The 27,690-nt window shown below is 43.3% G+C and overlaps 1 protein-coding gene across 1 annotated transcript in view; it reads right to left on the reverse strand.

Moving 5' to 3' along the window:
• Positions 1-373: 373 nt before the first annotated feature.
• Positions 374-27,690, reverse strand: part of AGBL1 (AGBL carboxypeptidase 1) — a 272,002-nt gene continuing 244,685 nt past the window's right edge. Inside the window, exon 23 of the mRNA XM_039557990.1 lies at positions 374-8,682. Coding sequence (XP_039413924.1) covers positions 8,376-8,682 — 307 coding nt within the window. The 3' untranslated portion in view covers positions 374-8,375. The remainder of the gene's footprint in view (positions 8,683-27,690) is intronic.

Consider the following 27,690-nt stretch of genomic DNA (forward strand, 5'->3'; position numbering starts at 1 on the left):
AGAGCTCTTCCCATCAGTGGTGTGGAGTTGCCAAGCAACATTTGTCATGTCCCTCCATGGGCCCTGCTCATGGCTCTGTGGCAGCTCAGGCTTTGAAGAAAAGGGGTTGCTGTGCAGAGTGAAATAACTTTCCCTCTCTCTTCTATCTTCTCTCTTCCTACTTGATGAGGTGAAAAATGAATCATTCTGAATACGACAGATCAAATCCCTCATTCAGTTGCTCTGAGGTAAATCCCATTGAAAACCGTCTTTGGGGAATAAATTCACTGCCAGATACCAAGGACCAGTGCATCACACCCAGCACACACATCCAGGACACACTAAATTTTTTTTGCATCATAGACATTAGAAAAAGCAGCTAGAAGAAGTCAAATCATTATTGGCAAATAATTTATTCAGCCATAGTCACGAAGGAATTAATCTTATCCATTATTCTCAAACATGACTCAACCAATTCCTGGAAATAACACAGCTAAAGCTTCTAGCTCTGAGCTGCAAACCCTAAGATTTAAATTCTTATTTAATTCCACAGCTCTTTCCCTCTTGTTATTATGTTCAACAGTGTGCTGCTGCTGTTCGTGTGCCAATGATACAAGGTTAGAAGGCTTAGACAGTTCAAAATGTTCTCTCCGCATCAGTAAAGCTAAAATGTACAAAGCAGCTCTTACAACTGAGAGCACTCAGGCCATCTGGCACAGTGGCTTCAGTGTGAGCTCCCTGCTCCAGGGCTCTTGGCATCTACCTGGACATCAGCCACCAGTGAGAGTGCCTGCGCTGATCCCAGTTCCCTCTGGGATGCAGCCCCCCAGATCACCAGTATTCCTTGTGTTCAGCTCTGGGGGACTGAGACTGCCAGAGCAAAGGATGGGGTTACAGAGCTGAGTGTGGGCAACTCTGAAGCAGAGCCCTGTGCTGGAGAGGCTGCAGGTGGGGTTGGCAGGTGTGACAACATAAATAGAAGTGTGTGAACATGGAGCTGAGCTTCAACAGAAATAGATGGGATTTTCTGAAAAAAGCAAATGGATTTTCCATTGCATTTTCTCAGTTAAGTAAAATAATGCCCTGCAAGCATGACTGTGGGATTTCTTCTTGGGGTGGGTTTAAAGCTAGGAGTCCTCTCTGATCTGGTAGTTTAACTTCACTCAGAAGTTAACAAGACAAGGAAATATCTTAACAAATGATCCTTTCCCAATATCTTAGGATGTAGATCCTGTGGGGGTGCCTGTTTCTCTACATTTACCTTGTAGAGGATAATTTAGGCTAGATCACAGAATCACAGAATGGGTAAGGTTGGAAGGAACCACTGGAGGTCATCTGATCCAACCTCCCTGCTCAAGCAGGGTCCTCAAAAGAGCATCATTCAGCATTGTGTCCAGAGGGCTTTTGAATATCTCCAGGGAAGGAGACTTCACAACCTCTCTGTACAAACTGTTCCATTGCTCACTCACCCTCACAGGAAAGAAGTTCTTCCTCATGTCCAGATGGAACTTTGTGTGTTCCGGTTTCTGCCTCTCATGCTATTTCTTGGCACCACGAAGAAGAGCCTGGCTCCATCTCCTTGACACCCTCCCTTCAGATATTGATAGACATCAACAAGGTCCCCTTTCAGTCATCTCTACTCCAGATGCCTAACTTCTAGGAAGCTAAAGTTTGTGGAGATGAAACCTGTCTCTCATAAGTAATTCCTCAGCTAATGTGCACCTTCCTTACAATTACTTCATATAAACCATGTTTCTTTCACTCTTTATGAAAAGAAAGTATTCAAAGCTTTCCTAAAGCAAAGACATATGTTATCCTCTAAGCCAATTAGGCAATAAAAGAAAGGAATTAGATCAGCTTGACAAATCCATGTTGATTCTCTTTTACCACCTTCTTATCCTATAGCAGCTAATGAATTGTTTGTTTCATAATTTGTTGAGGTTTTTCTGTAGTCACTCAGCTTAACTGGCTGATTTAAATTTCCTGTCTCTTCTTTTTTATTTCTATCTACACAAACAAGTACCCTATTTGCCCTTTTCAACTCTAAAGAACCCTCTTGATGCAGGAGAAGTTCTTGAAGTCCATTCCTAACTGTTCACAGACTGTTTTCCTTGGACAACCTGCAGGGGAATTCCTTCCGGTCAAGCAGTTTGAGTTCACTCACTCAGCGTAAGGGTTCCTCAATTTACACCCCTTTGCTCTGGCCCATTCCCATTCCCCAGTCAGTGAGACTTCTGCTGCATTTATCCAGCACCAACTGTTTTGGTGATAAGGGGAGTCAAAACGGCAGTGACGACTCCAACCCTTTGCACGTGCTCTCCTTCTCTGGTACACAGTGCGCACTTTTATTTCTTCTAGTATATTTATAGCATATTTATAGGATTTCTTTTTCTTCCCTTGTGTGTTTGCAGCCACTTCTAGTTCATTCTTTGCCAGGACCCTTCTGATTTCATCCACACATCCTTTGGTATCATTCTCTTCTCATTCCTACTCTGCTGCTGCTTGAACTTTTAAAATACAATTAATTTCTCATTTTAAGGTGCTAATGAGGTCCTCACACACTTTTAGTGTTTTCCTTTTGTTCTGTTCTTCTCCCTACCTTTGGAGATCTCGTCATTGCACCTCTGCTCTAATCTCTAAGTCAGTGCTTGCTGGCCTGTATTCCTTTTTCCTTGACTCAACCTACCAATTCCCTGATGTTTCACAGCCAATTAATCCTTCTTCTGCTGTTCCTACTTTGTCTTTTCCATGTGTCTGGGAAGCTGATTAACTCATAGCTTGGTATATGTACTAAGGCTTTATATTCTTCCTGTTTAGCCCTTACACTCCTAGCCCTTGGGCAGAGACATTTCAGATGTTTACCAGATTGCTCCATTCTTCTCCCAAGTGCCTCATTTTCACCTCTATTAAATTTCCCATTTTCCCAACTCACTAACCAGCATGCTGCCTGGTTCTTGGAAGACTGCTGTGCTGTAAAAAATCCAGTCTTTTTGTCAACACTGTCCGTGCTTTCACCTCAAGGATTTGTCTGCCCCACCTGTGCCACCTTCCACAGAGACCAAAGGAAACACAGTGGCCCCTGGAAAGGAGGTAGCAGTGATCCCAGTAATGGGCAGGATTTTTATTTCAGTGATGGCAGATATATGAAGGAAGCAGCAATTAATTCTTCCTGTTTGCCTTCTCTAAGGATATCAAATTGTGTTGTAAACACTGGAGATTTAAACCTCGCTGTGACCCCTTTCACTGAAAATAAATATTAATAACCCCACTTCACAGACTGGGAAACAAACACAGAAAAGCGAAATGACTTTTTATGGAAATGCCGAGGCAAAGGCAGGAGCTGCCAGAGCACACACTGGAAACCATTCAGGGAAAGCCGTCAGTCAGGCCTTGAGGAGCAAGGGGGCAAAAAACAGGGTTGTGATTGCAATTACATCAGCTGGTGAGGAGCCAGCCCCTCAGTGCCCAGAGCTCAGTTAGCCAAAGGCTATGGCAGTTTACTGACACGGGAGTTATTGCCAGAGCATCCAACTGATGACTGTTTCTAGTGGTAGATTTGTCTTCCCTCTCACTGGTCCATGCATGAGCTACAAGCAGCTTAATTAAAGGCTAAAAAAGCCCCTGATGCTAAAATAGCTGCCTTGCCATCTTTCTGGAGATCTTGCTAGACTGAGATCAGGGCACTTCCTTCTGCATTCTCCTTTCTCTCTCACTCCCTCCCATTCGATCACTTATTAAAAGTGAAATAAAAGAAACAGGAAAAAGAAAAGATGAAGAAAGTAGCCACAAACTGCTCCATCAACAATAATATGCCATGGATCTTCCAGGACCTGTCTGAGGATGTGAGTGCCTGGAGAGGAAGCCCAAGGCCAGGAATGATAGAGGCTCAACCGTCATGAAAAGCACTCACAGACCCCAGAGCCGAGCACACAATGCAGCGCTGAGGATACGGACTTGGCTGCCGTTTATGGAGTGGGGAATACAGTGGCAGATTTATTCTACAGTAAAGAGGGTTGTTTCTTGGTAGCACTAATACTGACACATTCTCTGGGGACGGAAGAGGATGCACAAATAGGAACAATTCTCCCATTTCTCTGCCTGTGTCTCCCCCAAATGCTCCCTACTCCAATTCCCTCCTGCTCTCTTCATTCCTCTGCCTGCGCTGAGTCCTCTCCTTCCTCTCTGATTTATACCTTGTTTCTTTAGCCTTGTCCTTCATCTTTTCCCAATGCAACTACATGGACAGGGTTTTTAGTTCTCCAAGATTTTGCATATTATCTCCAACTGTAGCCTTGTCTCCAGTCCTCTGCCTGGAAAACCATACAAGTGTTCTCAAACAGAGGGTCAAATCCTGCTCTCCCTAAAACAAGAGTGAAAATTTCCACACTGCAAGGACCAGGCCATGGGACAGGATAGGCTGATAACAACCTGCCACGAGAGGTTTTTAATATTATCCAGCACAGCTTAAAGAGAAATGTCCTAACAAATCATCACTGCACATCATTGAAGTGGGAAGCAGTGATGGAAACTACCACCGCACTCCTGCACAGAGTAATTCCAGCTCCCCTCTCATCAGCTGAAATCAGTATAGAGCAAACACCTGGGCAGTTTACATCCCATTTTCCCCCCCTCCTTCTTCCAAAACCACACACCTTCACTACTGTATTTGCCATTTGTATCTCACAATGGAACAGAGACTGGGAGCACAAACAAATTGGTCAAGAGCACGTAAGAGATCTGTGGCAAAGAAAGAAATGTAATATGAGTGTTGCAAATTGCTGCCAAACAGTCTCTGACTTGGGCTTTGCATCTCTAAGGGATGGATAGGGGCAGTGGATCTTGTCCAAGGACAGATAAGACAGGAGATAGCTCTGTCACCCACATCTCTGCTCTTTGGCAGCAGGAGAGAAGCAGTGGAGGAGCAGGGCTGTTGTCTTTCCCCCTCCTTAATCTGCTTCCTGCCTGCTTCAAAAACAGCCCAGTGCACGGTTGTTTATTATTATTATTATCACTGTTATTTTCCAGAGTGCTGTAAAACTAGGGGATAGAGCACTCTGACAGCCTCATAACAAACAGCAGATAAAACTAATTAGATTTTGTTCTTCCTTCAGTTTGCTGACTTGATTCTTTTTCTTTTTATTGTTTAATTATTTATTTTCTTAGCCCAGAGGTTTACACTCACATGTATTTCACTAGACACTGGCAAGGCATCCCTGGGATCATCTCTGACAGGAAAGGGCTATTGTGGCCGGGAGACCCAAGAGTTGGTGAGGGGCTGAGACAGAGGGTGCAGTGTAGTGCAGGGCTCCTCACAGCATCTTCCACCCACGTCATGTAAACTGGTGAGGGGAGGAAGGAGAGCACAGCCTCTAAGAGAGTCAGTGAGACAAAAGGCATCAGTGAAAAAAGTTAAGGTGCCTGGCAGGAGCCCAAAACTGCTGCAGCAGTGGGAACCAGGCTAGTGCCTCTAAGACACCATCTCTTCTGGCCATTACAGGAATATTTGGCTTGAGTCTCAACCTGACAGCCTTGCTGACTCTTGAGGAACGACAAAACGGTGGGGAGCAGGGCGACTTGCCTCTCCTCCCTCCCGCCCTTTCTCCATCGGCAGCTTCCAAATTCTTTGGGATTAGCTAGCGACAGCAAGAAAAGGCGCTGCTCTCACTGCTCAGCACTTAGCAGGCTGAAGTGAGGTGACGGGCCCCGGCGCAGGGGACAACGGCTCCATTCACTGGGGGATACCAAACCAGAATTACAAGTGTGCAAGAATAAACAAGGCTGGAGTTAATCTAAAGTTGTTTTACACTCTGTTTTATTAAAGTCAATGCACTTCCGTTCCTCTGTGCAGCGCCTAGCTCTGCTTAATTACCATGACTCAGGGAGAATTTTAATAGTGTGGAGCGCGCAGTGCACATGGAGGCATTCTCCTGACCTCTAGAGGTCTGTCAAAAGAAGAGGAGCATCTGCTCCCTGTAGAAGTACCTAGGAAAAAAGGAGGCAGCCCACAAAACTGCTTCTCCTGAAGTTATCCAGGTGCCATCCCCAAGTGGTTGGTCACCCACCTGTCCCGCTGCACCTTCTCAGCAGCAGGCTGACCACCCTTGGGCTGGAGGGTTCTCCTGGCCACTGCCTTCTGCAGCACTCTCGCTACTTGCTGACAAGTTGTTTGGCACAGGTGTGGAATGCTGTGGGAGAAGAGATTGACCAGGTGTTTCATACCACACAGCAGCATTTATACAGGTGTGCTCAGTGTGCAGGGACATTTTGCTCCCAGCTTAGCTGCTGCATTTAAATCCCAGACACTGAAAACCCCCTAAGGGCCTTTGCCATCTCCCCGCCTCCTGCAGCTCCTAGCACAGGGATCTCTGAAATGGTGGTGCTGCTCGTACACATTTGGCTCCAAACACACAGGGAAGATACACCTCTGCTTTTATTACATTATGACAACTCTCGCACAGTTTAGTCACCAGGGCAGAATTTTCCCACTGAACTGAATTCCCCCATCTTAAAAAATTCAGAATGAAGCAGCTAGAAAGCCAAATATTATGGCCAAAATATTGGTATGTCTTTAAGGAAAATGCTGATTTAAGATTTCTTTTTCTTTGCAATAGGGTTTACCACTGGCAAACCTTGGTAAGTGCCCTTCAGCTACTGTCGTGGCAGTGTTGGTACAGAAAGCAGAGTGGGTGCAAATATGCACATTTGCAGACACAGATATGTACAACAGTAGTTTTTACTCCGTGTTCTGGGGATGTGCTGAATGCTGAACATCCCACAGCATGGCTTTTGTATGCTGCAGTCAGGACCTAGCACACTGTCAAGTTTTTGTCATGCCTAGAAATGTTGGATTTTTAAGTTAATTATGCACATATATTGTTTCTTTATTAATAAGCTTTGAAGCAGTATTATACAAACTATTATAATGGCAACACCTGTTTCACCTCTTTTGTGTCCCTTCCTGTGAGCCACCCTTTTATTAAAATTCAGTATTGTGTGCAACAAGCTGCACGCTAAACCAAGCAGAAAAGGACATCTGTACAGAGGCACACACCACGCCTAATGAATTAGTTTGGGCTAAGAAGCTCAGCTTCTAAGGACCCAAGCTGCCTGTCTTTTGAGCAGCATCATAGAGAGATAGAGACTCAGGGAACTCTTATGTGCTAGTGAAGACTTTAAAATACATGGGTACTGAAAGCCAAGCAGGACAGGAAGAAGATTTTTATCTAAAGAGCAACCTCCTGCTGGAAAATATTGTCTAGGTAGTCTGAGGAAAGGTGTTCAGAAACACATCAGAGTGTTTCTTGTTCTGCACTAGGAATTCTCTTCACAGCCAGCATAAAACCAGGAAGATGACATGGTGCTTTTAACCAAGCATTAGTATTAATAATAACGGTCACTGGTAATCACTGGAGTCCCTGCAGGCTGTAATGCTACAACACACTGTACATTCATCCTTGTCCTTGAGCCTCACAAAGCAGTGGAAGAGTTGGGAGCCTCTTGCATCACACAATTAGTTCCATTTGGATTCAGGGCAATTCCCCATTTGCAGCAGCAGAGTCTAAGACACATGGGAAGATCAGGCAACGTGAAGTGTGACATGAAGTGACTTCATGCTTTAGGGATATAGGGCACATGTGTGGATTCTCAGTCTGTGCTGGATTCTCAGGAGCTGGGAGACAATTTTAGGAGAAATCTAATTTTTCTCCATTTGGGGATTAAAGGAAATGTTTTAACTGATGCTCGGGCTAAATTCACTCCTGGGTATTGCCACCATCACTAATCTATTGGTGAATTTAACTCAGGTTTCCAGAGGATCACTATGTATTGTCACTGCTGTTCTTAGTGTGGGACACTGGATTTCCCACACTGTTCCTGAGATACAACCAGCTCAGAAACATGCAAAGTCTGACCCAACCTGTTGAATGCACTGCAAAAATTCTGACCAGACAGAAATCAGTGACATGCTCTACAGCTCAAGAGAAATGAAAGGCAACAGAGAGCTCTGGTGAAAGGCATCGATTACTGTCACTTCTCCAGGAAAAGGCTGCCTAAAGTTGGAAAAAGAGAAACATCTCTGATACCTTGGTCTCAAAATACTATTCCCTAAGTCAGTCTGTATGAAATCATGTACTAGAGGCAGCCATGAAACTGGGGATTATGTTCAGGAATGGATGATCTCACATAGTACCACCCGGGCCAGTGGCCTCTTGCTCTGCCTTGTGTACAAAGCGTAAGGAGTCATTGTCAGCAGATGTATGTATTCAAATTACAAAAACATACAGTCATCTTTCCATTCAGAACCGGAGCAACACATCTGGGAAGGGTGCTGAAGCTGGCAAACAGGCAAACATGAGCAGTGACACATTCTCTTGCTGCTCTGCAAGTCACAGCCTGGTTCACACAGGACTGCCCTCAAACCCACTGTACAGCCCGAGTGCTGTTGAACCCAGAGGAAGAGCTGAACTGTTGGGTGCTGGCTGGCTGGAAATGTAGAGTCCCCTCAGAGCCCTGGAGCTGCATGTCTGTCCTGTGGTTGCTCCCTCATCTTCTGTCTCGCCTTCCACCCACGAGAGGCACTCCTGGATCTCTTGGTCTAGCTCCGAGAATTCCTCTTCTCCGTCAGAGCTACTGGCAGTGTCATAATCAATCTCTTCTGCACAAGGAGGTTCGTCATCAGACTCCAGGCTGCTGTTGCTGCACCTTCTGCAGAAAAACCACAAGAGAGACTGGACGTCACCAAAGGAGGGGGTGTTCTCAGGGGAAGAGCAAGCAACAGGGAAATGCTTTTTCTGGGTTCAACCTTGACTCTGTTAATAAGGGACGAGGTGGCACTCAGCAAACTCAGGTGGGTCTCTGTGTCTGTCTCAACAATGAGAGTGATAAAATGAAGAGTGATACTTACTGACCTCTCAGGAGTAAAGCATTATTATTCCCATCATTATTACTGCTATTGCTTATACAGAAACAGTGCTTTACATACAGACAACACCATTCTTGCCTTGAGGCACTTACGAGGTTACAGAAGCTGAATTATAGCAGAGAAGAAGGTATTCAGTTTCCAGAAGGTTGCTAGTTTAATCATCATCTCTCTCACTGTAGTTCCACATTTAGTGTAAGACCTAATTAATCCAGGTGGTTGAAGTGCTTTGGCATCTTTTCCTCCTGTTCTGTGCAAGCTCAGAGCACTGCTAACAAAAGGCAGCACAAACAAAAAACTGAGCCTCTTGGATCTTCAAGCACACTGGCTCAGGAGGGCAGAAGCACCAGAAGTGGCTGTATTTTGGGAAGAACATGGAAAGGCTTTGATAGCGTGAATTCCTGGGGAAGGGCCAAATTCAGAGTCAGGCCTGAATGGCCGAGGAAAGACTCTAAGTGGATGTCACAGCCATGTCATCTGGCTCTCAGAAAAGCAGGTTACCCCACCTTGGCCTCCTGCATTTACTCAAAGGAATGGTCACAGGGGATTTCCTCACATGCCCACTTTCAATGCACACTGCATGAGGTTTGCCTGATGCAGTATTTATGGCAGAACAGTGACCATTAGACCATAGCTCTGGGGGTCCTTCTCCTCCCAAGCTGCCCACTTCCCATCTGGCCTTCAGCCCACAAGGGCAACTGGATAATCCTTTGACACCAGAAAGAAGCCTGTGATTTCCGTGTTGTCTGGGTCAGAGCCTGGATGAATCAGGGGAGCAGATACTGTGTTTTTCACCTCCAGGTCAATGTTTTCAATCAGACTCAGAGCAGGGGAATGTATTGCTTTGAGGGACTGGGAAAGGAATAATAATATTCCACCTCTGGGCCAGAGTTTCTAATTTATCCTGAGCTGGGAAGAATGAATGGCTTGGCAGATGGAACATACACAGCTTTAATGTGTGGTCTGCTCACTTACATGTCAGTAACCAGAATAATCTTCCAGCTTTCAGCTGTTTCACAGCAGTGCCAGCAAGTGAGGTTTCAGAACATACCAAAGGTGTAAAGTATTGCTTTTGGATATATTGATCCCTCCCCTCTTCTGCACTCCAAGAAAGGTGTTAAGATTTTCCTGGGTCTGAAACTCCAGATCTTAACTGCATACAGACTGCTCTGCAGCAGAAACAAGCAGTGTAAACCCACATCTCCTTCTCAGGCTGATCTCTGGCTTAGTTTACTTCAAAGGCTGGGTATAAAGGATTTTCTGAAAGCTTAATAGAGCTGTGCAGCTTAAAAATAAATAAAAGAATAATTATGCACTTTTACAGTTTCTGGCTCTACTTCAGTCTGCTTAGAAAATCTGGGTCAGGAAGAACTCATACTGAAAATGAGGATGTGACATGAAACAAAACAAACAAACCAGGACAGTCCTCCCAGCACAAATAGCAACAGCAGTGGTCCCAGCTGAGTCTGACCAGTGGGTTTGATTTCTTCTTTTATTTTTCATATGCAGGCATGGCATGAATTACCATGATACTGAGTACCTATGATAATGTTCAAAGCTGACTAAACCCAGGGGAACCGGAATTTTCATTTATAAGCCTTGCTTTTGCAGATTTGCAATCAAAAAGAACCAAAGCATACCTACTTTCAATATTGTACTTGTATATTTTGAAGGAGCTGCTAATGCCATTGGGAGAGAACAGAGCTGTCTCCCAGCTCACTGATATTTTACAGATGGAACATTTTGCAGCCTAGGAACCAAAGGTCAAACATTTGCGTTAACAGGATAATTAGGGGAAAAAAGGGTCCCTATTATTGTTTAAATCTGGGAAGCCAAATAACAGGGTCTTCTGAGTTTTTCAATAATTTAAGTGATTTCAAGACTGCCTTTCTGACAAAAAGGGGAAAATGCCTCCTACTGCAAAACCAGTTTGCTAATGAAGGGAAATCTGGAAGACAACAGAGAATGAAAGACAAGAAATGTACAAAACTGCCATTTCTTTACATTGAAGACTGCAGGGATATTCTTTAGGAAGCAAGCATTTATTCATAAAACCTGTGTAATGGACTTCCAAAGCTCTCCCTTGTTGTCTGCCTGCACAGCACACAAAACACCAAGACCACGATAGCTCAATACTGGGGCAGGTGTGCCGCAGGAAGAGGTTCCCCACAAGTGAGGATGGGCTTAGACCCCGCTTGGAGGTCAGGAAAGACTTTCTTCCTCATTAGCTTTGCCCTTTGGTCCTCTGCTATGACAGGGATCAGCACTGATCAGCAGTTAGCACTGATCTTAGTAAGGGTTTCTCCAGCCTGGACTGACACCCACTGGACCAGAGCCACCACCACAAGTCTCACAGTGAGCTACCAAACAGCAAATAGATGGTACCAACCTCCCCCTGCTGCCAACACAGGCTGCAGTCACACTGCTGACTTAAAAGTTAAGAAGCTCTTTATCACACTAACAAACTCTGCAAACCAGTTTCACCTCTGTACTATATGGAACTTTACATCCCAAAAATTCACTTTCTGCTGCAGGAAGATTTAAAACACATTACAAAGCAACACAACAGGGCTGGTTCCAAGCAGCAGGTTCTTCTGAAAGGGGAGAGGTGGCAGCATGTGGCACATGGAGGAGCCAGCCAGTGCCACCAACCAAGTGCCAGTCCTTGCATGTGGTTCTCCACATCACAGAGACCAGCTCCTTCCATGCAAATGGTGAAACATGGTAAGGAACAGGAATGCTAACATGTAAACTACTGTTTTCTAGCCATAGCCAAAAAAAAAAAAAAAAAAGACACAACACCTACCCAGGAGACATGAAACATTTATCAAAGAATAATGATGTTGTCTTACAGAAGGTAAACAAAGAGGAAAACCAATGACACTACATTATAGAACTCCAAGACAAATATAGACTGTGAATACCACTGAACATGAGCACAGTGCAGAAGAGAGGGGGGAAGGCTGGTAATATATTCTACAGCCAACAGTCCCCCAGCTATCACAATAAAACGTGCACATTTGGTTGATCTTCAAAACCTATGGCCTTGTAGCCCCCATCTATTCCAGCTGATGGGAGCCACAGCAGCAATTTGCAACTTCATGATGTGATAAATAGAATTTCTTTGTTTTGATTTTTAATTTGCATATTTACTCAGATATGACAAGCTTAATTAGTTCTCCTTTTCTATGTGTGTACATTTTTTTATTTGCTCACTTTTGGAAAGCAAGCAAGATTTAGTTCCCTGTAAAATAATTGTGGGGTTTTTGCTGACTTAATGTGAGGAGAAGGAGAAGGAGAAGGAGAAGGAGAAGGAGAAGGAGAAGGAGAAGGAGAAGGAGAAGGAGAAGGAGAAGGAGAAGGAGAAGGAGAAGAAGGGAGCCCAGTGCCTCCTTACATGTCAGCATAACTGGAACTTTGTGTCATGGCTGGAAAACACTTCTTTCAGGTGCCTACTGTCAACACCTCATTCTGAGTCAGCCTACTAGATCACAGCTGGACAGAAACCTCTCAAGTCAGCTGTCCTGCTGAGCTACACCTCAGAACACACACTCTGTAGCTGTGGTGATAAACTATAGCTACACACTGTACCTGGGGATGAGTGGCGATCTCTCTTCCATACATAATTCTCATCCACTTGTACATGCACTTCCAGGGAATGGAGAGAAGTACAGAATCCCTAAGTAATTTCTAGAGATGTTTCACTCACATTTTGCTTGCATGGCAGGTCACTCACTCTCTGTGTATTCTGCTGGCTGGATCAAAATAGAACTTTTCATTTTTTCTGCTGGAAAGAACGGGCACTGACAACTGTCCCTCTTAGGGAATCTGTGACTACAGCTCAGGGTTTCTGCTTGACCTTCACTTGACAGGCCTCACAGTTGCAATGCAGTACAAAAGAAAGTGGAGCATTTACTTTTTTTTCATATTACTCCTCTCACTCTTGAAATTTGTTGCAGCCTTGCCAGGGGGAAACAGGAAGTGGGGGGGAGAGGGTTAAATGCATCACAGGAAAAGGAGGAAAAAGCTGAGGCTGGAGACCACTGCTGGTCATGGACATACCAATGATTCTCTCTGAAGGATGTATCAACAAACAAGCAAACATGTCCTCAGCATCTCTCTGCAGTGAAAAATAACCTCCCAGCATATTCACCCTGTCTGTAACCCTATTTTCTCATTGTGTTAAACCTTCTCTCCATCATGGTGTGCCCCAATCCTTTGGAAGCTGCCCAAAGCAGGAATGCGGCCGTGTATAATGAGCCAAGCACATCTCTGATATAGTTCATAGACTAAATAAGGCTGGAAATAGCTTTATTGAATTTTTTCAAGAGATGAGACATTCTTGTGTGTGAAGAGAAAACAGGAAAAATATTTTTGTCTGATTAAACAAGCCAAGTTCTCCGCAGTTACAGCATTCACCTGAAAGAAGGGTGTGTTTTTTCCCCACTCAAGCAGGGACTGGAGACCCCAGAAAACTCCCTGACCACAATTATCACATGTGCAGAAGGGGAATCACCCATTCTTTTCCAAAGAAGTTTTACCTATTGTATGAACATTTACCAGTCCTGGTAAAAAACTGTCCTGCAGCTTTTAAAGATATGCTGCCTTCTTCATAGTGAATTGGAATTGTCTTGCCCTTCTGGCTTTTTGGCGTTAAAATTCCACCTACATCACCAAATCTGAATGGGGTGTGTGGTCTTGCACAGTTCTGCTTTTGAGGAAACCATATGTTTTATTAAAAGCAGGAACACTGCTTCTGAAGGCTTGTAATGAATCTAAAATGAACCTTAAGCAGACACATTTGCATTAATCCCAGAATACAATTCTGCCTTTAATTGCTTCATAAAGTAGTATTTTAGGACATAAATGAAACAACTATGATGCTTGCAGGTAATTACACCTGTAAGAAATACACTACAGCAACAACATGCCAGCAAAGAAGGGCTTTAATCTGCCCTTTGTGTCTGGATTCAGTTGCTACAAGGTGCCTTGCACACCTTGTAATAACTTTCTAATTTCTTCTCTGCCATTCAGCAGCTCCCCAGACAGCAGCCTGGCACCCTCCTGCCTGAGGAGTGCCAGACAAGGATCTATTTAGTCCCTGACCTCACCAAGGGAGGGGATCAGCTCTGTTCTGACGACTCCAGCTTTAGGAGCTATTGCTTTCGCCTCCATTGTTGCCACACAGCAAACACTAATGATGTAAACTTTGTAGACTCCCAAGAGACTTACTTCCCTTCCCGAAGACTCTTTGACAAGGACTTTTGCATCACAGCATCTCCTGAGAAAATGTGTGCTCAGCCCAAGGCAGTGCCAGGTGCCCTGGCTTTCAGCCCACCACAGCCCATCCTTTCACCAGCAATAAGAACATAATTAAACGTGGCCTTGAATGCTGTTTGCTGTGGCTGAGAGATGTTTGGTCTTGTTTTGAGTGTAGGTTGGAGGTTTTTTTTTTCCTTTTTTTCTTCCTGCTGCAAATAGCCAAGAGAAAGGTGTAATTCATCGTTAAGGCTCGAAGTAATTAGTTTTTCCAGAAGTTCCCAGGCTAATTGTAGACTGCAATATTTATAATTGATTTGACCAGATTAGAAATGGGTGTCTGGTGCACCAGTTAGATAAGCAAAGGGCAAATGGGTTTTATTTGGAAGAGAAGACAGCTTGTAAATAAAAGGAGAGCATAAAGAGGAAGAAACAGGCTGACTCCTGGCCAATACTGTCCCCTAATGTTCATTCAGGCTTGCAACAATTTAGCCCTGGGTCAGCATTTTACTTACATCTACCATAAACTCTTATTGTCCCCAGGAATGGCTGCCTCCAATAGTGGTGAGAAGGTGGCTGATGCTGCTGGAGGAGCAGGGGAGGTGTTGGGTACACACCTCTCATCACACGTGGTTCGGAAATGGCAAAGCCTTGTACGAGCATGGAGAACTGTATTTAATTGAATTACACCATGCCATTGGGACAGCTTTGATCTTTCTGTGAAAGGTGAGTTTGCAGAGAGGACAAGAAGGTATTTTTGTCCCATTTGCAGGGTACCTGACAGTACATGACATTCCTGGATTCCAGGTACCTCCGTTCAGGTCCAGGTGTGCCTCTAATGTTAACAAATAAAATTCACACAAGCTGGTCTTCAGACTTGCAGGATGGAAAAGCTGTTGAGAAGCCAGAGGCTGTGGATTCAGTCTTATGAACAATCATTAATTTCCTGCTAATGGAGGACCAATCTATATATCAGAGCAGGGCAAACACTGCATCTTTAGCATTCTTATAGCTGTAGGCTTGTAAGCATTAATAAAACCCACTGACTTGAACAGATACAAGTCAGCCACGAAATGAAGCTCTGGCAGTTGCTGCAGACCCCAAACATAATGAGTTTTTCCTCTCTCACCCTTAGACTGTTCTTAGGTTTTGCCCCTTTTTTTCTTTAAATACCTTCACATTTCAGCAAAGGAAAGCACCATCCTGTGGGTGCTTTATGAAAGATTTGTGAACTGGCTTGTGATGATGTTTTCTCTCACATAGTACAATACCTGGCTTGGACAAAAAATTAATAATTCTGTTAATCTGCTTCTTGCAAGGGCAGATGTGAACAGAGCAGCTGCATCCCCATCACCACTGACAAGTTAAACCAAGGTACTGAGTAAAATTTCCACTTATGGTGTGAAGTTAATTATACATGAATATAAACATGGAAACTCTGGCTTTACCTCCACAGTCATACCAGGCAACCTGTCAAATTTCAGTCACACCAAACAAGTTCAGCCACTCCACCCAAGCTCATTCACCCAAACCTGGCATCCAGCACCATCTTCTGTGTTAATTCCATGGCAATATGAGATACACCTGAGGAAATCTTGAGACCTGACTGCCCATATCTGTACAGCATTGTGTTCTTGAGATTTGGGCCAAAATGCCCAGAGCTCAAGCCCTGGGACACAAATTTTAAGCAAATTGAAGACCTTTATGAGAAGCATATGTGATATATTTTTGTGATATAATCAGGCACTGTTGGGAAACTAAGGTTTAGGATGTCTTGGGAAAGCATAGGCTACATCTTGCATTTTAGATCCACATTACACTACAACTTGGTGTTTATTTAAGGAATGGTTTAATATCAGGTCCACTGTGATCTTGTTATATTCAATAAAAATGAGATATACCCACAGGAAATAGAAGTCGGCTGATGCAAAATAGATGGAATAATATCCATCCACCAAGCAGCAAAATCAGTGGCTTGGATTTAGAGTTTAAGGATCAGAGGAAGTGCTTCCAAAACAGGTAAATTTTGGCTTTCTACAGCTTAAGCTTCCTATGGAAATATGAGCAGCCAAGTCCCCTTCTATGGGAAGATATTTACTGAGACTACCAGAACTCATTGGGATACTAAATAATGAAAGAGTTGCTGAAAATATGATTTTGAAAGTGTTTGCGAGCTTTTCTCACAGTGTCTCTATCTCAAGCAATTTCTTCTCAAAAAGGTAATAATGTTATTGATGATACTTAGCTGTCCAGCCAAAGTTATACAAGAAGATTATTGGAATCCTTGTAATTGCTTTTAGATGCTTCCAGTAGTTGAGATATTGGCACTGAATGGGGGAAAGAAATGTGGAAAGATTTTGGCTTAGATGCTAAAAAATTGTACTGCTGAGGATAAAGAATGTAAAGGCAGGCAGGTTCCCCTGAGTTCTTGTTTCCCTTGGTGCTCTTTCACATAATTCCACTGACTCTATCCAAGTTTTATAATTGGTTCTATATATTTAATTTCAAAAGTCCAAGTTTCATATGTATATATCCCTTGGTTCTCTCTGAGCGACTTAAAGGATTTGGGATTTTGAAAGCAAAATGTTTTAAGATGGCCAAGACATGTCTAGACTGTGCCTTAGTTACATATCTGTCCTATGTACAAGGTATTTTTTGGGTCAGATAGCTACACATGCAAATATTTGTTGGCACAGCAGATGACAGATAGATATCTAATTACTTGACTGAACTAATTGCTGTAAATTATTAAATTCCAACCACTATAGCCCGTGAAGGAGAAAGAAACCTCTTGGTTGGTAGTTTTTCCTCACGAAAATATATTTTTAGCTGATACCCCACTCTGATGTTTCAGAGAATCTATGACGGGGTGTATATATGTGTCTGTGTATGTAAATAAGTTTAAACAAGTGCATAAATACATCACCATCCCTTATACACCTTTCCTTAGAGACAGATAAATAATAGGTATATGTATATCTATATGTTATAAACACACACCCACACAGGCAGGCAGTTGTCTGGTTTGCTCTGTACTCAGAGCACAGTTTCCATTACAAGACATGGGAGGTCTCAGGAGATCCTCCCACAGCTCCCTGAGAAATAGCAACAGGTGATCACTGAACCTTGATGCATTCAAGTGGAAGCAACCTGAGGGAAAGAGCTGCTTGTGACCAGAGCAAAGCAATTCTTTGACTCCAGTCCTCAGGTGAGTGTTGACAAAGCAGGAGCTCACCCGAAAGGGAAATTAGACCCTCTGGGTAGGACATGAGATATATTAGGATGGTCAAGAGGCAGGCAGGAATGGTTGTCTAAAACATCCAGTGTTGTCATCAGCTATTTGAGAGCTTAAAGGAAGACTGTGGCTCAAGTTAAGATCTTGGATGCTCAGTAAGGAAATCAGGACATTTTCCTATTCCGTGTGGACTTGGCTCATTCTTGTACCTCTTAAAGTAAGGAATACCTATTTTAGAAACCCCTCTGCACAGATTTTTTCTTTCAAAATCTTGTGTTTCAAATGGATGAAGAACAGGTGGGACTAAAAATTAGTCTAAATTTTAGTCTAAAAACTAAAAATACCCTGGTAAAGAGAATGCTTCTTGTTCTGAAGCACCCAGAGAGAGGACACGGTATGGCACCACATGGAGGTTCAACAGCTGTTTTTCCACTGAATTCTGCTTTTAAGGAAACGCTTCAGGCAATTCTCGGTTTAAGGGCCACAGAAAATAATTATTGGAGTACACTGGAGGCAGTTAAAGCCAACAAAATGGCAAAGGCTGGAAGTCTAAGAGGTTCCAGGTGATGAATATCAGTCATCATGTCTACCTCTCAAAGTAATTTTACCTCTGCAAGGTCCTATGTTATCACAGATTTCTTGGAATGGATCCAGCACAAATCTGCAAAGTAATAATCCCCATTGAACTTATGCACCTCATTCAGGGCTGCTCATCATAACTGAGCTGAGAAACCTCCTGTACTGCAAAAAGTTCTGAGACTAATATGAAGCTTTTGTTCTCTCGTCTTTTCCTGAGGAGAACAAATATATTTAATCAATATTATAGTTAGGGGGGGAGAGAAAGAGACTCTGTGTGTACCCATAAGAATGAAAGACAACAAGGGCAAGGTCAAAGAAATCTATTGTGCCTTTAAAGGAGATTGAAGTGGGGTTTATAGCAGAAACATCTGATGAAGTATGTGTGATCATAAACAATCAATAATGGATCCAGCTTAAAACTTCAGCCTCTGCCCTCACCCTAAATCTCTTCTCAGACATAATAAGATTCGGATAAAACAAATCTGAACACTCATGCTCAATATATTTCAAAACATTCTGATCAATTCTGTTTTTAACACCATATGGAACCAAATCCAAAACCTTGCTTAACCTCGCTCATTACACAGCTGATTTGCATATGCTTTGGACTCCATTAAGGACAACAAAAAATGTCATCTACTGCATATAAAAGTGGCAACTCTTGCTAATTCCCTGATCTTGCCAAAGCCCTGCCAGATGTTTCATGAAGAATAGCAAATATTTCATTATGTTCTCCCTGCTTCCTAAAATTTGTCTGTCAGGAACTGCAAGGATGAACAAGAAAAACAGCAGGCATGGAGAGCTGACAAAAACATGAAGCATCAGTTTCAACCTATTTCAGAGCTCAAACTGGGTTTTAAAGGGATTCTTCATGCCAGAAGGACCTTCCAGCCAGGAACATATGACTCCCAATAAACAGAGGAAAGAGGAAAAACAACGACCATTTGCTCTGATCTAAGGAGACAGCATTGCCTTGCAAAAAGAACAGAGTAAAGCATGTATAAAAGTTGCCATTGCTGTTTGTTGTACAGTAGATCTCCAAATTCTTGTCTGTGTTCCTGTTGTAGATATTTAATAATGCTTCACCTGTATAACAGGGAGATGCAGTTTTCAAATGAATCCATTTGTAGCTTGTAGCATCTATCAACTCCCAGCAGGGAACAATTTTTAAAATTGCTGTTAACATGAGTATTTTCTGAATATTTTATAAAAATCAATTTTCAAATGTCTGCCAAAATATTCTATGTGTTTTACCTGAAAGTTGCAATTACATTTTCTTTCTTTTATCTCTCTGTGAATATGTGTGTCTATATTTATATATGCTTACATAAATTCTTAAAAGAATACTAGCACACCACGGAAGCAAGCATATTCTGAGTGAAAGCTGAAGCAATATAAACTGACAAAAGTATTCATTTAATTATGGTAAGACATGTATTTGGATGGATGGGGCAAATTATAGCACAGCTTGCCGAGCAGGGAAACAATCACTTTCTAGAGAACCACCCTGAGCATTTAACATCACTCTCTGATTTACAAGTAAAAATGATAAAAGGTCAGTTCTTGTGTGCACAGTAAGTGACTGAAAAAATATGTCAGGCTGTACATCAAAGGAAAATTAAATCATGGGTTAAAACACTTGGTTTTCAATTATACAGGTTCTGTACTTGGAGGGCTCACAGTCACTGTGAGCAAACTGCTTTTCTCTCTTTGCCCCAGTTCCCCAGTAACATGGACAGAGAAGGCTCCATCCCTCCACCTGTCTGTGTGGCAGAGCCAAGGTGTGTCTGAAGCACTCCATCACCTGCCTAGTCTAAATGAGGGTTCAGAGCTCTTTAATTGCCTCTTCTATGTATGTGCCTTTCTCTCCTCTGAAAGCAGTGACAAAAAGGGTGCTTAACCTTGCTGAGCAAGGTCCAAAAAGGTGCTAAAACCTTGCTGGGTTTGGTCCAAACACTCCTCTCCACAAACCAAGACTTCAGTAAGGTAGCAAGTTTCCAGATCCATTAGGGACAGAAGTCAGTGTTCATGATTCTGCCAGACAGGAACAAAGAGTTTAGCTGGAGGAATGATCAGGATGTAGGACCCCTGCTGACATCAGGAGAGAGGTGCTCAGTGACACCAAGGATCAGCTGCCAGATCATCTTTTGAAAGAGAAACGGTGTAATTCCTGCAGTACTGAAAACCAGTAATGTCATAAAGGTGAAGGGGAGATTATTTAGATGGCAAAGACACAACTGAAAGCTGCCAGATTTTCTGTACTCCGTGTGGCCTCTGAATTTAAACTGCCCAGCAATTCTGGCTACCAGATCCAGCTCAAGCAAACAAAGGCTGAGGACTTGTGCCTGCTGGTTCAACTGGACCTGAAAACCTCATTAGTCACGAAATCTTGTATTTCCTGGCATTTGCCTTTGCAGTTATCTTTTCCTAGCTCCTCATTTTTGTCTCTGCATCAGGAAGCTGATGATTGCACCAAAATTAAGGGACATCTGCTCTTCTCATGGTGGATTCTGTCTTCCAGGAAGTGAAACACCAGGAAAAGACCAGGTTGTGAGTTGTTCTGGCTCATGAATTGTCCCCAAGGCATGGAAAGAGCCCACAAAAATTATACTTGCCAGTGCAAACATCACAAGTCCAAGTGCTAGAATACACAAACACACTTCACAGAGGGGATGCATTTGGGAAGATTATATCTATGGATACATACAGGATTCTTGATTGATGTGTACTGTGATGGAATGTCTTGGTCCTTCTCCACCAAATCATGAGGGCCTCATTTTCTCCACAGCCCCTTCTGCTGTCCCCACAGTACTCCCACAATAATACTTCAAGTGCCAGTAACACACAACCCCTTAAAAACCCCTGTACGCTGCTGAGGGAATGAGACTCTTGGAATGATGGGTATAATAGAATGGTGGAGTAGCTGCAGCCAAGTTAGGCTGCTGCTGACTTTACCCTGAGTTTCCCAGGCTTGCGCTGGACTTTCTGCTTTTCTGCACAGCCAACTGGCAGATAAACTGTGTCAGATTTAATGGTGCATGATACAGGCAATTCAGTATCAAGGAGAGGCGGAAATAAAAAGCATTTCTGAGGCAAGATGGGTTATCAGCTCAGTTCGAAAAGCAACCTATCAAGAAACACTGCCAAGGCGACTTCAGAAATTTATAATTTAGGTGTTACCTTAAGCCTGAAACTTTGTTTGGAAACTTCATACTTCTCACAACAGACTGGCAAAGCCCAGGAGGATCAGACCAGCTATCAGTCCAGATGACAAAGTAATACACTTAGTGTATATCAAGTGCTGTGCACATGAAAGGTACAGGAAAGATGGCAACATTATACAGTTTTATCCTGCCAGGAATCAAAGCTGTTATTCCACAGCAGTAATGGCTATTACACCCCATTGCTTACCCACCAATCAGCTCACCTTACTGGGCTTCCCAAGGACATGAATCACTTTTAAATAACAATGCATTTACTTTACATACAAGCTTTGCAGCCTGAAACACCCCACACTGCCTTCTGAAAAGGGAAGCAGCCTGAAGATTTATCAGGAGCAGGGCTGCTGATGTACAGGAAGCTGCACCAACATGCCCCAGCTGAGCAGCTGAACTCCTGAACAGCATCATTCACCACTAATTTTGCAGCCATTTCTGAGGCAGGGAATGACACTTTACTTTAAATCTTGTCATTTTTAGAACAGAAGATAAAGAATTCTAGAGTCAGTCAACAACTGGTGCAAAAATTTTAAGGAATAAAAGATAAGCGCAATATGCCCTGTGTCAAAACTTGGCAAAGGTGCAAGCCCTAAATCCCTGATTCTTAACACTCAGTATTTCTTGGTTTTCTATTGAATAAGGATTGCTGTGCAAGCACAGCTATTTCATGGAATCACATAATGACTTGGGTTGGAAAGGACCTTAAAGATAATCTTGTTCCAACACTCCTTTCACGGCCAGGAACATGTTCCACTAGATCAGGTTGCTCAAAGCCGCATCCAACCTGACCTTGAACACTTCCAGGGATGGGGATCATAATTTGATCATGATTACAACAGCAGCGAGGGCCTGTGGAACTTTTCATGCCAGCATCACACAGCCAACACCGCAGACAGGCACCGTGGCAAGGCATGGTGCAAACTGCAGGCACTCCTGGGAGGGCTGTGCCTGCTTGTGTAGCCCTGGGAAAGCTTGGGGCTTGGGAAGTGGCAGAGCCAGGTCAGGGAACCTGTGGACACTGACCCAGGGCACCATTTTTTCAGCCGTGCTCCCAGGTCTCAGTGGAAGACAGCACTAATCCTGCCAGCTGCCTTTCTCTGACACGCATGTATTTGCTGCAACTGTCTCCTGAGGGTTTAGGAGGAAAAAGCTCCGAATTAAATCCACTTGCACAATTAGGGTCGTATTAACCTAAGCTGCTAAGGGTGAATTCAGTAAGCAGTATTTGTAAATTATGTGTCCAAAGATCTGTGACTACGGAAGAGCCCAGCCAAGCACCCCAAACCAACAGCTTTAGCTTCAGAGAGATGCTTCCTTCCATTCCATGCTGTTGTAGACATACCCAGTGCAAGAGAGGTCCATGAGGAGACAATCATGAAAAAAGAACATTTCTTGAGCTGCTTACTTACTTGCTGCTTCAAAGGTCTCCCCCTCCCTCAGAAGTCTGGCATATCCTTCTCCCACACTATTCCCTATAGTCCGGAAATGCCTAATATTTCTCTTCTTACAGAGGGTCTCCTTTAAGATGGATTAACCTGGCACTCCTTAAACTCGGACCTCTCAATTTTCTCTGTTGGAGACTTTGGATTTAGATATCTTTGCTCTACTGGAAAATATCTACTGATAACATGCAATTATTGTTATGAAATACATCCTTATAGATAAAAACTGGCTGCTAGGAAAGACTGAAATGAAGGGAAGAGGAGAAAACCAAAAGTACTATTCCCACTTACCCTGACAGGGATTTAATCACCTTCCCAGCATGTCATACCTCAGAGCCCATGGACAACTTCCTGAACAAGACTCAATTGACACGGATCATGTCAAGCACTTGATTTTCTCACGATAACATTAAGCATCATTACCAGAAATGGATGATACAGTTCAAAGCTAATTTCAAATTTAATTTGAAACCATTAAATATATATGTAATTGCCTCTTTCCACAAACCAGCATTTGGGCCCTGAAGAGAGCATGCATAGTAAGCTAAAAGAGAGTATGTGGAGTTCTTTCTGTGAGAATTTACAAGTGGGCATGAGATTAAATGATTTATAAAACACATATATAATGCCTCTAATAGCAAGAATTGAAATCAAGCAGTTTGTGATTAGGGCTGTTTTAAAGCAATAGCTGTAGTGGGGAGAAGGTGCTGTAGGAGAGGAGCAGGGGGTTAATTTGCTCACCTTGCCAATGCTGTGGACCTGAATGTTCAAGTCATGGAGGCAATAACTGAGCAAAGCAACTGTGGCATATTCCAGAAAGGACTTTGGGGTGCATCATGAATCCTCAGGGGGTTTAGAGCACAGGCATACTGTGCTGGACAAGCAGCAGTGGCCTGGAGGATGCCTGCTACCCCTGAGAATGAACTTGTCAGCTTCAAGGGCAGTGCTTAGTAGAGACTGACAGCCTCAAAATGAGCATCCCTCGCACAGAGCTGAGAAACCAACACAAGGAGAGATCCTGCCAAAGCACAGATTAGAAAATTAGTTATGGAGGTGAGCAAAAGAGTAGCTGGTACAGAATTTCTGTGGGAATACTGAAAACCTCAGTCTAGAACACAGCAAGGAAATGAGCTCCCTGAAAAGCTCAGGTGAGGTGTGAAGTGAGACAGGACAGACACAGGGAGGGTGGAAAGATGTAAAGTATTAAAGTGCCTGCACTGCTCAGATGACCTGGACTCAGTGCCCAGGACTGCGGACCACAGGAACTACAACAGTATCTGCCTCTGTGGAAAGACCCTCAATTTGATCAGCATCTGCCAGGTGTGGGAGTAAGCTGACAGCCTCGGCAGGAGCAGGGATCTGGGTCAATAACGTAGCTGAGGACAGCTGGGAACAGGACTCCCTGCAGGGGCTTGTGGGGCTGCAGCAGCAGCATGGGAAAGACAAGCCCATAAGGTCAGGCTTTGGCCAGTACAACACAGTGGTGGAAATAATTTTGAAATGTGTTATTCCTTGGTAAGTCTGGATACAAGACGGGAAGCTCATATCCAGATTGTGGCCAGTTCTGAAATCCAAACAATATATATTCCTATTTCCTTATCCAGTGTTGCTTCAGCACTTAATTATCTACCTGCTGGCCTGGGCTTTTCTGCCATAGTGGTGCCAGACCATCAATGATGTGTCTATCAGGGTGAAATGAGCTTTGAACTGGGTGATAAATTGTTGTTTTTGCTGCAGCTGCTCGCATCTCGTAAATGTTTAAACAGCATAATCGCACACATATCTAGTAGCTGCTTGGTTATGTTTATTTTGGATGAGGTGCTTCAAAGTTTCTTAGATGTGTGTGTCAAATATTCATAGATGGCAGGCTACTGAAATATTTTTCTTTAGTATTTATTTATAGACTTTATTTATCAACAGAATCAGTCTTTATGTTCCCAGCTGCAGCATTACTTCTTGCCTTATCCATTTTTCCCAGACAGTGCCTGTCTGTCTAACAATATCCCTCTTCCTGCAACATCTATTCACTGAGTATCTGTGCAAGGTATCTTCCCATGTGTACTCACAGCATCCATCTCTTTAATTCCAACTATATATCCACTCCATCTAACGCTCGTCATCTCTCTGAAGCACTTGCTCGCTCTCTCTCCTCACCATCTCTTTATCCAGGCAATGGTATCTGTCTCTCCATAGTGACTCTCTATCCCTTTCTCTCAGTCACTCACAGCACCAGGGTATAATTATGGATTTTGGACCACAAGAGGTTTCCTTTCTTTTTTTTTCCTATCCCCAAATTGGACTCACAAATCACTGGTTAATTTATTTGTTTTTATGCAAAGGCTGGATGTGAGAAATGAACTCTGGAAGGGTACAAGTGCCTTTGGGTCAAAGACTCTTTCCCAGGCTTATTTGCTTCCCTGCTGTGCGTGAACTGTTCACTGCTGTGAGAGCTGCTGTTATCTGAGAAACTCATCTTCAAACAAAGATGCTGCAGTGACTGCTGCCTCGCTGTTCTCTTCCCTTTTTCCCTTTCCAACTCCCTTTTTCTCCCCCATCTTTCCTCTCTTCCCTTCCCCCAACACTTAACATCCACCTCTCTAAGTTTTTCCCTTCCCTTCTTTTGCCCACTTGGCATTCTGAGGATAAGTGAAAGTCCCTCCCTATTAAAAATTCACTGTCAAATAAATATTAAAGCAGGGGGGAAAATCCAGTTGGCTCTGTGTGATTTATTGTGATCTGCAACACAAGACCCAGGTTTCATGGCCTATTTACCCACTTCACAGGGGTATAAAGGACTTGGTGACCCTCAGCTCTTGGAAAACCCATGATGGGGAGAGATTCCCTCCTCACCATCAGCCTGAATGAGATGGGTAGGGACACATTCTCAGGGCAGGAGAGGAAGGATATAAAAACTAAAACCTCTCCTTGTTTTCTTTCTTCCTACTTTTTTCTCGTCCAGATGAACTGTGACAAGAACAGTACAAAAGATGGTCAGGTCACACAGAAATTATCAAAGAGGAGAAGGAAGAAAAAAAGAAAAGAAAAAGAAAGGAAACAAAGCAAAGAAAAAGAAAGCAGAGCAAACTATGACAGGAAATGAGGGAGGGAAGATCTTCCATGTCTCTGGTTTTGGTTCCCTGCACAAAGACCCCAGCAGTTCATAATTTTTCTTCAGACAAGGCCAGTATGGTTCAACAGCAGAATAAAACATGCAGTAATTAATGAATAGCTTCACAGTTTTATGGATAGGTTTAACTCTTTTCCTTATTTAGAGCTGCTGGAAAAGACTGAGACAGATGCACAGCACAACATCATGAGTTAACTGGAATCGATGGGGAAGGAGAAAATGATATTTTCACTGAAGTGAGCAAACTTGCTAATAGGTTATGGACTTCAGAAGGGACCCAGATTTCATTTGAAGAATAAAGATATTTCCCCTCCCACCACAGTCTGCCCTGTCTATGTAGGCTACCAGCTATGACTACCAGCCTGTGCCTTAGCTCCTTTATGGGAATAACTGTGCCCCCAGGAGTGGCAATCTGCCAAATGATGACTAACCCTTAGGGAAGAAGAGTCAATACAACTTTCAGAGGAGAAGGTAAAAGAATATCCCACCATTCCCCTTCCCTATATTGTTTGAGACTGCTTAATAGTGTTTTAAACATGTAACATCCATGAAGGAGACAAGAGCTGTGAGTGGGGAAAGCTTCCACACAGGAGCAATCCATGAACACATCAACAGGTCCACAAGAGAGGTCTGCTGTTAGTGCTTGTCTCATATAGAAAGAAGCTACTGCCATGCCCAGACCACGGCAAGGAGCAGAGCAAGAGGCAGCAGTGGAAGAGGGAAAATGGAGAATGATGAGATCAGGGTCAGCTGCTCAAGAGGTTTTGTCTCTGCTCATGTTCACCCTTATCATGGTGTGAAGACACAGTGTGAACCACTGGGACAGGATGTGGAGACACTCCAAAGGCAGATCAGCAAGAACGATCCATCTTGTCTGACTTGTCTAATTTACTTATTGTGAGCAGATGGGTTATGAGGTCTGCCATCAGTGATGAATTATATTCATGATAAGTCATTCCCAGCTAATGAGGATCCATTATCATTATCTGCTAAGGAAGAGTAACGGCTTGCCAAGACAGAGTGGGGGTTTCACAGTTTCCAGGGAGAACATTCTGGGCTGGTAGCCACCTGGCAATTGAATTTTCAGGAAACTGAAAACTTTCCAAGATGGATACCTTCTGCTTGTTTCAAGCCTTGGCTTTTAATTTCTTTGGGCAAGTTCAGGAGAGGGAATGTAAAAGGAGGTGGAGGAGGAGGAGGAAGTGAGGGAAAATAGTAGTAACTGTGTCTGATAAGACTGTGATTAAATCAAGGTCTCACTCTAATTACACTGCATTTAAATAAATTTTGCCTAGTAAGTAATTGTAATTAAACTGCAATTAAACATGTATTTATATCACCATTTCCTCCCCTGCACAGCTGTCTGTTTCCACCTCCTGTTGTTGCTGTCTACCTGCCAAAACCCCTGAATTATCACGAGGAACTTTACATTTCCTTGGACTTCCTGGAGGAGGTGTTGTAGGGGGCAAGGTCTGAGGCTCCCCCAGCAAGAAGCTAAAAGGAACTTCTGTTTCCAAGCTGTGTTGGAAGAGAGGTGCAGCTGCTGCTGTGATAAACTAGACCTGAGGAAAAGGTTGTGAGGGGCAAAGATAGGAATGAAAGGAAGTGTCTCTTTTCCTCTCAGAGGAACTTGAAAAGGGACATATTTTCACCTCTTTGAAACTTCTTCACATTTGGGCTAGAAATGAAGGTATCCTCCTTGCCTTCTTCAGAGCACCTTTGTTACGAGTCTCTTTCCCAAAGCCCCAAATCTCTGTTTACAGCATCAGGTTTGTGAATTCTTGTACATAATCTGGAGGAAAAGAGCTCACTTACCTACACAGTAGCACCTGCAGGTGAGAGTCCAGAGCTCGGAACACAACTCTTGAGCTCTGTTTTCAGCTTTTTAGGAGTATTCACTAACTCTGTGTCTCAGGTTCCTTTATTTGCTGCTC

This window comes from Corvus cornix, chromosome 10 (genome assembly GCF_000738735.6).
Source record: "Corvus cornix cornix isolate S_Up_H32 chromosome 10, ASM73873v5, whole genome shotgun sequence".
In the NCBI taxonomy this organism is placed as follows: Eukaryota; Metazoa; Chordata; class Aves; order Passeriformes; family Corvidae; genus Corvus; species Corvus cornix.